This window comes from Elephas maximus, chromosome 20 (genome assembly GCF_024166365.1).
Source record: "Elephas maximus indicus isolate mEleMax1 chromosome 20, mEleMax1 primary haplotype, whole genome shotgun sequence".
Lineage (NCBI taxonomy): Eukaryota > Metazoa > Chordata > Mammalia > Proboscidea > Elephantidae > Elephas > Elephas maximus.
The window spans coordinates 40,577,430-40,593,821 of NC_064838.1; the positions used below are offsets into that span (position 1 = coordinate 40,577,430).

Genomic DNA, 16,392 nt, shown 5'->3' on the forward strand with positions numbered 1-16,392 from the left:
ATGATTATAAGACCACAAACAGAAGGCAACAAAGCCAGGTCCAGATAGAGGTGTGGGGCACCCTGCTGGACTTACTCACTAGTTCTGTGACTTGTCCCTGCCTGCCCCAGCTTCATGGTCCACCCATTTGAAGTACATGCCTAAGCAATATGACAAGCTGCTGCAGACCCATCTTAAGTAGACAAATGTTCAATGTGTGAATGCCTGCCATCCGCAGCATGAGAGAGTGGTCATGATGCAGTTTGTTAGAGTGGCGATTCTTTTAAAGGTGGGATCCCTGGAGAGGGTAGAAGGAGGAAGAGGATTAAAAATGGGATCTTTGGCAGTGAAAAGACTGGAACACAGTAGCTCAGATTTGTTCATTCACTCAGTACACTTATGAGGGCTCTACTTCAAAGAAAGCTGAGTTGTAGAGATGATTGAGACTCAAAGAGCTTATGCTTGAGGGGCCTCCTAAGTTTGAACTCAGGTTCTATGAGTCTGCGAGTTCAGGTTGGGACTTCTAAGGCAGATCCTCTGGAGAGCAAGATGCTGTGAAACCTGACTTGCTGTTTCACACTGGGTGAGCCAATGCCACGCTCTCCTATTAATGGAGTTGTGGGGGAAGGTGGTTGGAATAGGACATATGGAAACCTGAGTTTGGATTCTCACTCAGCCTCCAGGTTGCTGTGTGCCAAGGCTGCTGTCTGCTCATTCCCTTCCCTTTGTAAGATGTACAGTGTTAAAATAAATGCTTAGTCCCATCTCAGCCCTAACATTTTACCTTCCAAGCCTATCCCCTTGCTGGGAATGGGGCTCGTGAAGTGACATGGGCAGAGCAATGCTTGGTTAGGATTTTCTTTTTTTTTTCTACCTCCAAACCTTGGCCCAAGGTCCCCTGAGACATGGCATCCCATGATACTGATGGGGTCAGCAGACCCTGGGAGCAGAGATGAACTCAGAGATACTCCCCTATGCCCCCCGCCACCTAACCATGTCCCCTTTGGCGTTCCAGGTGCACCCTCTGCTCCCGGGCACGCTCACCGTCATGATCCATGACCTGTGTCTGGCTTTCCCTGCCCCGGCCAAGGCTGAAATTTCCATCTCAGACATCCAGGAATTGTACGTCCGGGTGGTTGACAAGGTTAGTATGAGCTGTGGGGTGGGACCCCTCAGCTGATTGGTGGAAACCAGGTGTGTGACGGGTAGATGTGCTCCTCAGCCCCCTTGGGAAGAAGATGGGAGCTGTTTTCTTTTTTCCCTGTTTTTTTGTCTCCTTCCTCCCCCTCCGGAGGAGCTGTGAGCCTGTAGGGCTGTCTTTTACTTCTGCGGCTCAGTGTGGGTGATGCAGAGTAACCTCTGATGTGGTATTTCCTCATCGCTGTGGCATCCATAAAGCTTGGCTGTAAATCCTGCTTGGAGCTGCCACTGAATTAGCCTTGAGGTGGGGGGTCCCGGTCCCTGAGTTGCTGTGGGTACAGAACAGCCAGGCACAGACCTGGGCTGAGCATGAGTTGTCTCCCCAGGATTGGTTTTGGCTTCTTGGGAGTTTCAGTGGCACATCGGTGAAACACAGTAATGCCAAGTACTTCTCCAAAATGAATAAATAACAGATCTAGCTTTTTCTTTCATGTGAAAGAGGGAATTTCTATTACTCCACAATATCTGTGGTAATTGAAGCTAGGCTTACAGAGGGTTGTCCTCCAGCTCCTATCTTCCAGAGCACATAGAACGGTTTGTAATGAAAAGGGGAATTTCCGAGCAGCTGTTTGGTCAGTGAGCATTTATTGAGCTCCTACTGCATGCCTCTTGCTGTTCTCAGCTGTGTCTTACCTCCCTAGCTAGATGGTTAGCCCTTTGAGAGCAGGGAATGTGATTTATGCATCCAAGTATCCCTAAGGCTCTCGTATACTGTAAACACTTAGTCCGTTTTCATTTGTTGGTTGGGGTTGACTCACCCCCAGTTCCCAGGTCCATGGGTTTGAGGTCAGTGGTGCTTTCTTAGAAAGTTGTTGGGAACCACAGGTGATGAAATTGGTCATTCAAAAGCTATCTCCGTCCACCACATTGTAGGTGGAGATTGGAAAGACGGTCAAGGCCTATGTCCGCGTGCTGGACTTTTACAAGAAGCCATTCCTTTCCAAGTACTTCGCCTTTATGGACCTGAAGCTCCGAGCAGCCTCCCAGATTGTCACGTTGGTGTGAGTCCTCCTGGGGGTCAGAGTTGGGGGGCTCAGGGAACCGTGTGACCCCAACTTCAACCTCTCCAACTGGTGTGCCTGGGGTAAGAAGCCCAGCCCTTCCCTCTGTTTCAGGGCCCTCGATGAAGCCCTCGACCACTACACTGCCACGTTCTTGGTCCATGGTGTGGCCATTGGCCAGACCAGCCTGACCGCAACCGTGACCGATAAAGCTGGACAGAGAATCAACTCGGCCCCACAGCAGATCGAAGTAAGACAGCTCCTTTTCACAGGATATGCCTGCATGTGCTTGGTCGGGGTGGGGATCAGGGACGTGCTTTTACTGTGATAGGCTGGGGATTTTAGGTACAGTCCAGGAAGCTGCTGTGGAGAGACCATGTGAAAATCTGTGCCCCTCAGTGTCCTTGCTCAAAGGGCAGCTTTTCCCAGTCCTGGGGGCCTGGGACAGCACAGTTAGATTGTGACCAGAGGGGACAATGTGGCTCAGAGCAGGGCAATGAGTTGTCACATGGCAGAGTGGCAGAGCATTCCTTAAGCTTTGAAGTGGTGTCAGGGTGAAGGGGACAGACAGGAACTGTCCCCAGAAAGCAATGGCTGGGCAGGACCTCCCAGTAGATTTGGCTTGTGTGGGGAGGAACTTACCCACTGTCCATTCTGACAAGCATTGCAGCAGGGGAGGCAGGGGTGCCTGTCACTGGAGATGTGTGAACCCAGGGAGCTGGTCATGAGGAAGGTCCCTAGTGCAGGCCCTAAGGTCCCTGGCCCTTGTCTCCGTGTGTGACTTGGGGCTGCCATGTGGCATTAGGGTTGACGGGAGCCAGAGGCCATGGCTGAGACAGCTGGGAAGTCATGTCCAAGTTGGTCCTTCAGCAGCAGCATCAAACCCTGTGGTCCTCCATAGACCTTGGTCATTGTGGATGCTGGCAGGTGCTGTTAAGCCATGTTCTTAAGCTGTGTGATATGATTTGTGTCTCTAGATGAAGGTGCACTTTTCTTCTCCTGGTGATGAGGAATTCATCTCTGCCTATAAATAGCACAGCCCTACAAAGACTAATCCTCACACACAAAGAGCCTCCTGGCCGACTTGGGCACTCACTCACCCGACAGGCCTTTCTGAAGCTCCTGCCGGGCAGGGAATGGGGAGGAGGGCAGGAGGAGGGTGTTGGGGCTTTTCCCTGTTACAGAGCTGGGACATCCTCGTCCCCGATCGCCCACCTGGGCGCATTCCTGCCCCCTGTACCTCTCTTTCCTCGTCTGAGAAGATGAGAGAGTTGAAGCAGAGAGCTGTTGTAAGGCAGTTTGTCAGTAGAGATCTGGAGACATTTGGGAAAAAGGCAACCTTCCAACCCTTCAAGTTGGGGAAATCTCGAAGGCAGTGGATCTTAAACTTTAATGCGCATCAGCATCACCTGGAAGCCTTGTTAAGCCCGGATTACAGGACTCCACCTCTGAGTCCATAGGTCCTAGGCAGGGCTGCAGGGTTTGCATTTCTAACAAGCTCCCAGGTGATGCTGCTGCTGCCACCCAGGGGACCATGCTTTGAGCACCAGTGCTCCGAGGGGACTTCTCAGATGAGATTCAGATGAGCCAAAGTCCTTCTTTTCATCGGGCTCTGCGTCTGTGGTGAAATGGAGTGCAGTCACAACCTGTGATTGCAGGGGGCAGAACATGCAGGTGGAGAAGCACAGGTCCTGGTGGGTGGGAGTAGGATCCTGTGAGGGCGCTTGGCCGAAGGCACCCATGTCGCCAAGCCAGCGGCCCTGCAGGCTCCCCCAGAGTTGACACCAGGCCCCCAGGCCCTATAGGCCACTCGTCAGAGCCAAGGGATTTGTTGCATCCTGTCTCCCTCTCCTTATAAAAGTCAAGTGTGAACTTGGGACACAATGGCCCCCTTCTCTCTTGTCTCCACACCCAGGTCTTTCCCCCGTTCAGGTTGATACCCAGGAAGGTGACCCTAATCATTGGGGCCACGATGCAGGTAAGAGCCAAGAGATGGCCCCTGTCCCCACACCCACCCTTGGCCAGGTGAGTGGCGTGGTCCTGGCCTAGTCTGCCTGCCCCCCACCCTCTCCCTCTGGGGTTTGGTAGAGCGCCCACTGGTGTGGCCGACCTGGAGGCAGCACTGAGTGCTGCTATTACCCATCACTCCAGATCACCTCGGAGGGCGGCCCCCAGCCTCAGTCCAACATCCTGTTCTCCATCAGCGATGAGAGCGTGGCACTGGTGAGCAGCACTGGGCTGGTGCAGGGTCTCGCCGTGGGCAATGGCACCGTCACGGGCGTCGTGCAGGCTGTGGACGCTGAGACAGGCAAGGTCGTCGTAGTGTCTCAGGTAGGGAGAGCCGATGTCAGGGCTGGGGTGCCTTCAGCACCTGCCCAAGGAGCGAAGCACCCGCCCTCCATACCTCTGCGTGTAGTGCCTACTACCCCTGGGCCATCTGGTATATGCTCGTCAGCTGCGAAGGGAGACAGCCCTGTTATCAGATTTAGGACCTACCTCTCAGTGACCACCCCCTCTGGGGGATCCTGGTTCTGTCCATGTCTGACCCCTGCCTGTAGCCCTGCCTGGGATAGCCCTGTGACATGGGACAGTACCTGGGCCCCCAAGGCTGCTCTGCTCCAGGCTGTCACCCCCACTCTTCCAGCTCCTCCCCACGGGACGTGCTCTCCAGCCCCTCCCCTACCCCAGGACATCTGGTTTGCAAGGATGACCATGGTTGTGCTGGCAGACACTGTACTGAGCCCTTCACCTCCATCTCGTTTAGCCCTCATAACCTCCCTGTGCTTTTCACTTGTTACCTCCAGTGCAGGCGAGGGGTCTGAGGCTCAGGGCATAAGGGACTGCCCCCGCGTGGCAGCTTCAGGAGCCTGACGTCAGAGCTCCGGCTCCTTCTGTGCATTTGGCTCAAGCAGGGCTTGAAGATGTTGGGGTGGAGGAGGGGATGCTCCCGGCCCTGGCACACTTTGTGGATCGTGTGTGCGATCAGAAGTGTGCTTGGGCTCGACGACTTTCCCATGGGTCGTTGAAAAACAGCAGTTCAGACCTGGATGTGTACTCCCAGGGGAAAAGAAAACCTGAGTCGGCCACTGACAGCTTTTGCTCAGCCAGAGATTAAGTCATCTCCCAAGCTTCTTTGCTGGCATGGGGGACGTTTTTAACTGCCTTTACAGGTCAGCAGAGACACTAGAAGGCTGAGTTAGGGGAGGCATCTCCCCAAGTGGTCTCCCGGCCCCTCCTCAGTGGGACTGAGCCCAAGCAGGTGGAAGTTGGCGTCCCTAAGATCTGACACTTACACCTTCTTTGCTCCTCTGGAAAGGAGGTGGGAGGACCCTTCCCACATCCTGAGAAGGGCGTCAGGGCGCTCAGTTGCTCCCAAACATCCTCTGCCTATAGCACGACAGCATCTCCGGAAAGGCTGCTCCGTGGACCCCGCTCACGGCCACACCAAAGCTTGGTCAGCAAAACCAACATTTCCCTTCATGTAATGTGTCTGTAGCTCCCTGGGTGGAGCAAATGGTTAAGCACTTGACTACTAGCCAAAAGGTTGGTGGTTCAAACCCACCCAGAGGTGCCTCGGAAAATAGACCTGGCACTTTGCTTCCAAGAGGCCGCAGCCATTAAAAACCCTATGGAACAATTCACTTCTGCACACATGGGGTTGCCATGAGTCAGAATCAGTTTGACAGCAACGAACAGCAACAATGTGACTGTGGACAAGTAATTTTTCAGACTGCCGGCGTCCCAGTCCACGTTCAGAACCTGTGCTCTGAAAGCCGTCTGTGAGCACCTCTGAGCTCAGAGCACTGAAGCCCAGGGTGCCCGGGAAGCTGCATGGGTTGGCCTGGAGAAGAAGTGCGTACGGCTGTGTTCTCTGCAGTTGACTTTGATCTGACATTGAGTCCATTGATTTCTTCCCTTTTCCAGCAGTTTTTGTGTCCGCCTCCAAGTGTCCCAGTTAAACCACAAAGTCTCTTTGAATTGCTGAGGTGGACACCTTGATTCTGTGTATTGATTTAGTAAAGACAACAAGAAAGCTCTGGAAATGCTGAAATCTTCTCTGTGGCGTGCAACAATGTGCAGCTGGGTACCCTGGAGGTAAAACTAAGCACGACAGGAGGCCCTGCATCTTGTCCCTAAAGAAAGGGTTGAGGCCTCAGGAACAGACTCATTTTTCTCTTCCCGGGGAGCCCAGGTGGCTGAAAGAGCCAAAGGGACACGAAGTCATACGTTTTCCCTCCCATCCGCCTCTCCTCTTTGTGGTCTGACCTTGGAGGGCCACCTCCCTCTGGGTCTCCCATCTGGTGAGTTGGGAGAACTGCTGGAGAAAGGCCCCAGTGCCCTTTGGCAGATGGAAGGGCTGTACTACCAGCTCCATCCGAAAGGCACGGACCCAGGCAGGTGGGGGCTCAGCCTGTGGCCCCTTATCCAGGACCTAGCATGTGATTCTAGTCAGATGCTCCCAGCTACATCTGTCTGATCCAGGTCAGAGTTAGCAGGGTAGGCCAGGACCAGCAGAAGGAGCCTGAGTAGTGAGGATGACAAAGGGAAGGAAGGGAACGAATGCTAATTGAGCACATACTATGTGCCAGCTGTTAGCCCAGATCACAAGGCACAGAAGGTGGGGTCAGCACAAGCACATATAAAAAAGGCTTAAGGGTTTTAGTAGTCCAAGTTCAGCACCATCAATAGCACTGTGAGGCAGTCAATAAAGTTAGTCTTTGGACAGATTAATGGGAATATAGAGTTCAGAATGAAGGAGGAGATAAAGTCTCCTCTAATCAGACTCTGCCTGGATCCTGCATTCAGCCTGTACATTGCTCATTGAGAGTGACAAGGAAAGAGGCTGAACTTGGGTTCGGAGGGTCTGGAGATGTGTCCTATGAGGAGCTAGGGCTGCTTAGCCTAGAGAAAAACAGTCTCGTCACTGCCCCCAAGTCTCTGCAGTGCTAACCTGGAGCAGCTGGTGGTAATAGGTCTGTGGGCTCATAAGACCAGGCTGGGACCCCCAGGGGTTGAGAGAGGCAGAGCCCAGGTCATGTGGGGGCCAGGATGCCTCAGGATGAGCTTTATGCTGGGCAGCCTGTGGGTACCTTCTAGCCATGTGACCCTGAGGTGGCCTCAGCAGAAGCCTCCTTCCCTTGGAGGGGTCCCTTCCAAAATCACCCATCTCTAGCACAAAGTCCTTCCCCACCAGCCAGCCTGAGCCCCAAAGGCTTTTTCCTAGGATCGTGTGGAGGTGGAAGTGCTGCTTCTCCAGGCGGTGAGGATCCGAGCCCCCATCACACGAATGAGAACAGGAACCCAGGTAGGTGGGACCCTCCCCAGCCCCCTCTCTCTGTTCTCTGAGAGCCTTTCAGGAGGTCTTGGGCTCAGAATCCTGGTTTAGAATGAGCTTGGGGGAGCTACACTCTCCACTTCTGAGCCTTTGCACTTGCTGTTGCCTTTGCTAGAGTACTTCATTTCCCCCTACATGCGCATGTTGTTGTTGTTAGGTGCCATCGAGTCAGTTCTGGCTCATAGCGACCCTGTGTACAACAGAACGAAACACTGCCCAGTCCTGTGCCACCCTCACAGTCCTTGGTATGCTTGAATCCATTGTTGCAGCCAGTGTGTCGATCCATCTCATTGAGGGTCTTCCTCTTTTTCGCTGACCCTCTACTTTTGCAAGCATGGTGTCCTTCTCCAGGGACTGGTCCCTCCAAAGTGCATGAGACAAAGTCTCGCCATCCTTGATTTTAAGGAGCATTCTGGCTGTACTTCTTCCAAGACAGATTTATATTTTCTTCTGGCAGTCCATGGTATATTCAAGATTCTTTGCCAACACCATAATTCAAAGGCGTCAGTTCTTCGGTCTTCCTTATTCTTTGTCCGGCTTGCTGATGCAGGTGAGGTAATTGAAAATACCATGGCTTGGTTCAGGCGCACCTTAGTCCCCAAAGTGACATCTTTGCTTTTTAACACTTTAAACAGGTCTTTTGCAGCAGGTTTGCCAATGCCATAAGTCATTTGATTTCTTGACTGCTGCTTCCATGGGCGTTGATTATGGATCCAAGTAAAATGAAATCCTTGACAACTTCAGTGTTTTCTCCGTTTACCATGATGTTGTTTATTGGTCCATTTGTGAGGACTTTTGTTTTCTTTATGTTGAGGTGTAATCCATACTGAGGGCTGTCATCTCTCATCTTCATCAGTAAGTGCTTCACGCCCTCTTCACTTGCAGGAAGCAAGGCTGTGTTACCTGCATATCACAGGTTGTTAGTGAGTCTTCTCCAATGTTGGTGCCACTTTCTTCATTGGCTTCTTGGACTGTTTGCTCAGCATACAGACTGAATAGGTGTGGTGAAAGGATACAGCCCTGATGCAGAATTTTCCTGATTTTAAACCACACAGTATCACCTTGTTCTGTTTGAACAACTGCCTCTTGGTCTATGTATAGGTTCTTCAGGAGCACAATTAAGTGCTCTGGAATTCCTGTTCTTCACAATGTTATCCATAATTTGTTATGATCCACACAGCTGGATACTTTGCATAGTCAATAAAACACAGGGAAACATCCTCCTGGTATTCTCTGCTTTCAGCCAGGATCCATCTGACACCAGCAGTGATATCCCTCGTTTCACATCCTCTTCTGAGTCTGGCTTCAGTTCCTGGCAGTTCCCTGTCAATGTACTGCTGCAACTGCTTTTGAGTGATTTTCAGCAAAATTTTACTTCAGTGTGATATTAATGATATTGGTCGATAATTTCTGCATCCTGTTAGATCACCTTTCTTTGGAACGGGCACAAGTATGGATTTCTTCCAGTCAGTTGACCAGGTGGCTGTCTTCTAGATTTCTTGGTATAGATGAGTGAGCACCTCCAGCACTGCAGCCATTTGTTGAAATGTCTTAATTGGTATTCTGTCAGTTCCTGAAGCCTTGTTTTTCACCAGTGCCTTCAGGACAGCTTCGACTTCTTCCTTCAGTATCATCAGTTCTTGATCATGTGCTACCTCCTGAAATGGCTGAACGTTGACCCATTCTTTTTGATACAGTGATTCTATATTTCTTCCATCTTCTTTTGATGCCTCTTGTATCATTCAGTATTTTTCCCGTAGAATCTTCTAATATGGCAACTCGAGGCTTGAATTTTTTCTTCAGTTCTTTCAGCTTGAGAAATGCCAAGCCTGTCCTTCTCTTTTGGTTTTCTAACTCCAGGTATTTGCACATGTCATTATAATACTTTACTTTGTCTTCTTGAGCAACCCTTTGAAATCTTCTGTTCAGCTCTTTCACTTGATCATTTCTTCCGTTTGCTGTAGCTCTCAACATTCAAGAGCAAGTTTTAGAATCTCTTCTGACATCCATTTTGGTCTTCTCTTCCTTTACTCTCTTTTTAATGACCTATTGCTTTCTTCATGTATGATGTCTGTGATGTCATCCCACAACACGTCTGGTCTTTGGTCATTAGTGTTCAGTGTGTCAAATTTGTTCTTGAGATGGTCTCTGAATTCAGGTGGCATTTATACTAAAGATCAGATTTTGGCTCTCATGGGCATGTGTTAAGTTTCTGCAGTTCCACCTTGAACTTGCATATGAGCTATTGATGCTAAACCCCTGTGTAGCTGTGGGGCTCCTAAAGGGAGCCTTCCCAGAACTTCCTGCTCCAGACCCAATGGACACCTTCTCTCTGTTCTCCGCTGTTGCAGCTCAAAGCTTCTTTAATTCATAACATTTCTCTCTTACACATTTGACGTCTGGGTGGTTACTAACACCTCCTTTTCTACCAGACTGTCGCCTTCCCACACTGAGACCAGCACCTGTCACGTAACTGGAGCTAGCATCTGTAGAACGTTTGCTGTCCTGAGTGCTTTCTGTGTTCATTTTGTGTTCATGACAGCCACGGGGTCAGCATCGGCATCCCCTCCACATTACAGAGGAGGGAGTTGGCAGTAGAAATGTCCAGGTGCTTGCCCAAGCCACCCAGCTACTGGGTAATGGAACTAGGCATGCGCCCAGGCAGTCTGGCTCCCAGTTAGTTTTACCTTCGGCTACGTGGTCTCCCCACGTGCACTCTGGTGGGTGCTGGTAATCCCCACCCACATGTGCAGGGACCACCTGTTAGGCTGGGCAAAGAGGGACCGCTGGGAAGGGTGCATTGTGCTGCTTGAGCTCTTGGGATTGGGTCCAGAATGGGGCTCCCTGCCCTGGCGAGGCACACCCGTGGCAGGAGATAGGCTAGTCCTGCCCTTGGTGTGATCATCTGGTATTTCTTCTTCCCCGACCTGTGCCATGCCCTTCTCTCGTTGGGGAGGAATTGGGCTCAGCTTCCAGACCTTGAAGGGACAGGCTGTGGAGGGACCATTCAGGCGGGACCCCAGGGCTCTGGGGTACTCCTGGCATAGACTCGGGGAGGGCTCCTGCCTTGGGGTCATAGGGCCTGACTTCTCCCCCCAGATGCCCGTCTACATCACTGGGATCACCAGCAGCCAGAACCCATTCTCCTTTGGCAATGCTGTGCCAGGCCTGACCTTCCACTGGTCTGTCACCAAACGGGATATCCTGGACATCCGGGGACGGCACCACGAGGTAGCTACCGACCGCCCAGAGTTCCCCCGCCCTGCATCTCTGGCCAGGGTCTCTCTTCACATCTCCACGCACAGGGTCTGCACCTTGTGCCCAGCTGTCATTGGAACCCTTCCTCCTCTCTTGGGGCTCACACAGACTCTGTTCTCCCAAATGCTGCCCCATATTCCCCATTACTTAGTCACTTCCTTGGCTTTAGGTCCTGATCATGTCTAGGAGTATGGTCTCCCCAGCACCCCAGAAGGCAGCAAAAATAAAAGCCATGCGGGGAAGCCAGGAAAGTTCTAGAATGTCACAGGGTCTTGGTCTTCTGACTCGCTTTTGAGATGGTGTCTGGCGGCTTGGGATTTTATCCAGTTTTACCCCAAAGCTCATCCAAACTCCCCTCCCCTTAGACCTCATGGGGGTCTTGAGCATCTTTGGAGTCTCAGGGGAACGGGGGCTATGGGGAACCTGCCAAGCCCCTCTGTGTGTTAACTGAAGCCCAGAGGTGGGACAGGACTCGTCCAGAGCCACACAGTCAGCACAGACCCGGGGTGGGGAGCTGGGTCTGTGACTGCAAGCTACAACACTGGCTCGGCCTTGCCACACAGGACCACAGATGGAAGGCTGGTTCGGGGAGCCTCCTTGCTTTATCCGTGGACAGTGAGGGTGGAAGCCTTGGAAGCAGGGCAGGCACAGGACAGGTCTCCTAAAGTCAGCCCTAGTGTAGCCTAGTATAAGATGATTGTCTCTTTGTCGCCCTACCCATGGGCCCCCTGCGCCTGGGGTGCTTTCCCGCATTGCTTTTCCAGGCACACCAGCAGTGTAGTTAATGGACACCCCATAACAAAAGGGGCTCTTGCTAAGCATGACAGAGGACCAAACAGAAAGCAGCAAAAACAACAGCCTTGTGGGGAAGTCAGGAAAGGACTAGAATGTCACAGGGTCATTCTGTGCATTGTTTTAGAAATACTACAAAGCCTAACATCCCTCTTGGTGATTCATAACCCACCCTACTGCATTCAAGGCTCTGAGAATTCCCACTGTAAAGACAGTGGGTCTGCTTTTCCAAATGCACCCGTGGACATCGTGAAATGCAGCGTGGGGTGTGCTGCTCTCGTGCTGGGGTGACTAGCCTGCACTGCCCTGTGCTGACCGCAGGCAGGTGGCTGTCAGACCTGGGGGCTGATAGAGTCTGGGGCTGCTATCAGGCTCTGTCTCCTCAGGGTGCAGGGAGCCGGGCCCTTCCTGACAGCATGTTTGGCCTCTGTCCTAGGCATCGCTCCAGCTCCCATCGCAGTACAACTTCGCCATGAACGTGCATGGCCGAGTGAAAGGCCGGACTGGGCTGAAGGTGGTGGTCAAGGCTCTGGACCCCATAGCTGGGCAGCTGCACGGCCTCGCCAAGGAGCTCTCTGATGAGATCCAAATCCAGGTAAAGGCCAGATGGGCAGAGAAAGGCCGCAAGTAAGTGGGAGGGCAAGTGCCAGGGCTGTCTCCTCACAGGGCTGGGCAGCTACATCAGCCCTTTGGTGAACCAGCCAGGAGGGCTAGGGTGCTGATGGGAAATAGGGCATGTTTGTGCCCCGAGGCATCCTTAGCCAGCCGGTGGAGATCGATCACAATGTGGTGAGCCTGGGTGTGGGGACCTGGGAGTGTGTAAGGTGCTGTGCGAGCCCAGGACTGGGCTGGCTGAAGGCCTCACAGAGAAGGCGATGTTTGTGCTGGTCATGAGGAATGGGACGGGTTGACCAGCAGGCCAGGCAGAGGGAACAGCATGTGCAAAGGCCCAGAGGCCTCCAAAAATCAATAATTCTGATCTTAGAGTCTTGGGTACCTTAAGGATAGGAAGAAGCTGGAAAAATCTGTGCTGGGTCATTAATTTAATAATCTGTGTTTATTTAGCAAATACTGACGTAGCACTTAATAGGGCAGGCATGCCCTTCTGGTCTTCCCCACATTAATGCATGTCACCCTCACGTGACACTGTGAGGCAGTGCTGCCACTGGACAGTGAGCCGCAGGCACAGAGGTGAAGTGACCTGCTCAAGATTGTGGAGCAGGCCGGGCTGGGAAGGCCTCAAGTGCCCTGTATGGGCATCCTGATGGGCGTTGAGGCAATCGTTTTGAAGATGGGGAAACTAAGCCTTGTGGGGCAGCCTGTTAAGCCACACAGACTGGCTACAGTTGGAACACGGTGCCCAGCCCTGTCCTCCCACCAGTGCTTAACCCCTGGGTCACTCCCCCAGCTACCAAGGCTGACTTCGGACACCCTCCCCTGCCCATCTGGGCCCTGTCTGTGAAATGGGAAGTGGGCACAGTGGCTCTGAAGAGCATTTTTAGCATCAAGGGCCTCATTCCACTAATCTGGGATTCAGTAACCCTTGGATCCTCCTAAATTGCAAAGAAAAATGGAACGTAGTCCCTAAGTGTCCTGAGAGATGAAGCAGTTTCAAGTCGCCCCTTCAAAAAGAAAGAAAGCACCTCTAACTCAGGCAAAAACTCAGTCAGAGATAACCAGTAAAACCAGTTGCCGTCACGTTGACCGTGACTCATGGCAAGCCCATGTGTGTCAGAGGAGAACTGTGCTCTGTGGGGTTTTCAATAGCTGACTTTTCAGAAGTAGACTGCCAGGGCTTTCTTCCGAGGGAGACTCAAACTGCCAACCTTTCAGTTAGCAGCAAATGTGTTAACTGTTCGCACCACCCGGGGACTCTATCAGAGGTAAAGAGCAGATTTTAAAAGAAAGAAACAACTGCTTGTCACGCCAACCCCTGCCTAAACACACGCATACATACGTGCAGACACACACATGCATATTCTTCCAGGTTAAAAATAAAGTAAGTTCTGGCACACATCAGGGAATTAAAGATGGGACTTTGCAGCTTCCAAATTCTGTGACCTCACTTAGCATTTTTGTTCCTCAGTTTCCCTACCTGACAGCAGATGGAGTTGGAGTAAATCAGAAACTAGAGAAGCTGGATCTAGCCCACAGATGTGTCATATTTGGCTCACATAGTGCTTTTAAACATTTTTTATTGGCAACATTTAAAAATAGGAAGATTTTGCATAAAAATTGAATATGCAGCTTGTCTTGAAAGATGGTTTTTTGTCAGATGGCAAAATCAGCCAGAGATGAGTGGTAGCCTCCTCTTTAAATAGGGCTGTGTGCTCTAGTTTGCCCCAGTCCCCACTGTTCCCTGTTGTCTTCCTGAGAGGGAGGCCGAATATCAGTTGCCATGTACCTTGGTGCCTGCACTGTTGCTTTTCCTATAGCAGTGTTAACAGGAAAGTGAGCTATCTCCTGTGCCTTCAACCACGCCAAAAAAGGGACAGCAGACAATACGTGTTTAAAAATAAGAAGCACGTATGTTTTTGTGAATGTAGCCACTACGCAGTAAGTATGTCAGAGTCAAAATCTGTGAGGCATCTTCACTCTTGGACGTTGCCTGCTGAACTGAAGCTGGCATCTGAGTTTGCCCTGGACTCAGCTGGCACCAAAACTTCCTCCAGCTCCCAGAGTCTGTTTATCATTCACTGTCTAGGAAGCACCTCCACCCACTGTGTCATGTGAACCCCACGACTCTTCTGAGATGGGTACGGCTAGGGTTATTAGCTGTAGACCCATTGTACAGATGATGAAATCCAGAGCATGGCGGGCCTGGGAAGGAGGGGAGTCAGTCCACTTTCTTTCTGGACAGCATTTGTCAGTTTAGAGATACTAGATGCTGGCCCGGGGGCTCAGGCCCTTAGGATCCAGCTGGTCTGGTCAGAAGCCTGCGGGGACCTTGAAATACAGCCACAGCTGCCCAGCATGGAACTGCCCCTGAGACAGGCTTAGATGCCAAGGCTTCTGGCATCCCCAGAAGTTCTTAAAAGGGTAACAGGCAAATTAGGGTGCATGCAGAGAAGGGCCTGGAGTTCCCCAGGCGAGTGCTAGGATGTGGGCTCTGGGAGCCACTGAGGGCTGGGAGCACCTGGGCGTGACAGGATCGGCTTAAATCGTGCAGTTATCAGGCTTATCATCTGCTAGACTGATCTCCCACCCCATCTGTGCTGGTCCTACCAGAGCATGGGGGTGGGGGTAGAGATAAAGGGCTGAGATCATGAATGGGGAATTGTTCTGAGATACGAACAGGAAGGAACAGGAGGCCTGGATGAGAGAAAGGAACGTTGAATGGTGCGTATGGTGACAGCTGAGCAAGGCCCTGGGCCATTCCGCCTGCTGCCTTCCTCCACGCCTGGCAAACACAGCCCTGCAACCATGAGCAAGAGAGGCGTGCATTTCTGGCTCCATGAAGCACTCCTGTGTGGGTATACAGCACGAGGCTGCCTGCATTTTCTCACCGTGCCTTTGACCTTGGAGCTCTGGTGGCGCAGTGGTTAAGAGCTATGGCCTGCTGCAGTTGCTAACCAAAAGCTCAGCAGTTCAAATCCACCAGCTGCTCCTTGGAAACACTATGAGGCAGTTCTACTCTGCCCTATAGGGTCGCTAGGAGTCAGAATCGACTTGACAGCAGCAGGTTTTGTTTTTGCTCTTTTTTTTTTTTGAAGGTCAGCCCTGACAGTCAAGTCACCAGCTACCAACGGGTGGTAGCTCACGACAGTTTTTCTCATCCATGGTCCCCGCCTTGGCTCTCACTGCTAGGAGGGAAGGCAGAGATACCTGGACCTGACTCTGATGTATCACAGGAAATAAAACCAGTAAAGCAGTTGCCTCGAGTCGACCCGGACTCATGGCGCCCCCATGTGCATCAGAGCAGAACTGTGCTCCGTAGGGTTTTCAGTGGCTGATTATTTGAAAATAGATCGCCAGGCCTTTCTTCTGAAGCACCTCTGGGTGGACTCAAATCACCAACCTTCGACTTAGCAGCCAACAGCATTAACTGTTCGCACCAGCCAGGGACTCATAGGGAATAAAACTTGCCTTCTCTTCTAGGTCTTTGAAAAGCTGCTGCTGCTGAATCCCGAAATAGAAGCAGAACAAATATTAATGTCACCCAACTCATTTACAAAGCTTCAGACAAACAGGTATGTGACTCAGTCCCTGCTCTCCACAAGGCTGGGGAGCTGTGCTTGCATCCGACAGCTCATTTGTCAGAGTTGTCAGGGCCGCGATGCTGTAGTGAATTGTGCATCTTCCTGGGGCCGCGTTTCAAGTGGTTGCCCTTCTGCATGCTTCTCTGCCCCGCTGACTCCCTCTGCTCCTCCACATCCCGTCTCCCTGCCATCCCTCTTCTCCTCCCCAGAGCCTAGAAGCATTTTAACGCTAGCTGCTAACATTCGGTATTTAAAAGGGAAAAAAGCACCAACGTGAAAGTGTTAAATTTTTCAAATGCCCCTGTGTTTTCATGACTTGCCAACCAAAGCATGATCCGTGGACCAGAAGCAGCAGCATCACCTGGGAGATGTTAAAATGCAAATCTTGGGACCACCCCAGACCTACAGAATGGAGGCCTGCATTTTAACAAGATCCCCAGGTGATAGGTGTGCACATTAATGTTTGAGAACCCCTGTGTTAAAGCACGTCTGCAGACAACTCCAGTCTTTGATTCAAAGGGGATGCCTTTGGTGGTTATGTACTTGTATTAGAGCCATGGTTGCAAAGTGGGGGAATATCTGGACCATAGGATCACTTATATGTTGCATTAAACGCACACACAATACT

General features: G+C 51.6%; 1 protein-coding gene across 1 annotated transcript in view; it reads left to right on the forward strand.

Moving 5' to 3' along the window:
• The window catches only part of NUP210 (nucleoporin 210), a 111,594-nt gene that overhangs the window by 75,884 nt on the left and 19,318 nt on the right, over positions 1 to 16,392 (forward strand). Inside the window, exons 21-29 of the mRNA XM_049861948.1 lie at positions 995 to 1,123; positions 2,053 to 2,180; positions 2,295 to 2,430; positions 4,096 to 4,158; positions 4,332 to 4,511; positions 7,405 to 7,485; positions 10,615 to 10,746; positions 12,002 to 12,160; positions 15,664 to 15,755. Of these exons, the coding sequence (XP_049717905.1) occupies positions 995 to 1,123; positions 2,053 to 2,180; positions 2,295 to 2,430; positions 4,096 to 4,158; positions 4,332 to 4,511; positions 7,405 to 7,485; positions 10,615 to 10,746; positions 12,002 to 12,160; positions 15,664 to 15,755 (1,100 nt within the window). The remainder of the gene's footprint in view (positions 1 to 994; positions 1,124 to 2,052; positions 2,181 to 2,294; positions 2,431 to 4,095; positions 4,159 to 4,331; positions 4,512 to 7,404; positions 7,486 to 10,614; positions 10,747 to 12,001; positions 12,161 to 15,663; positions 15,756 to 16,392) is intronic.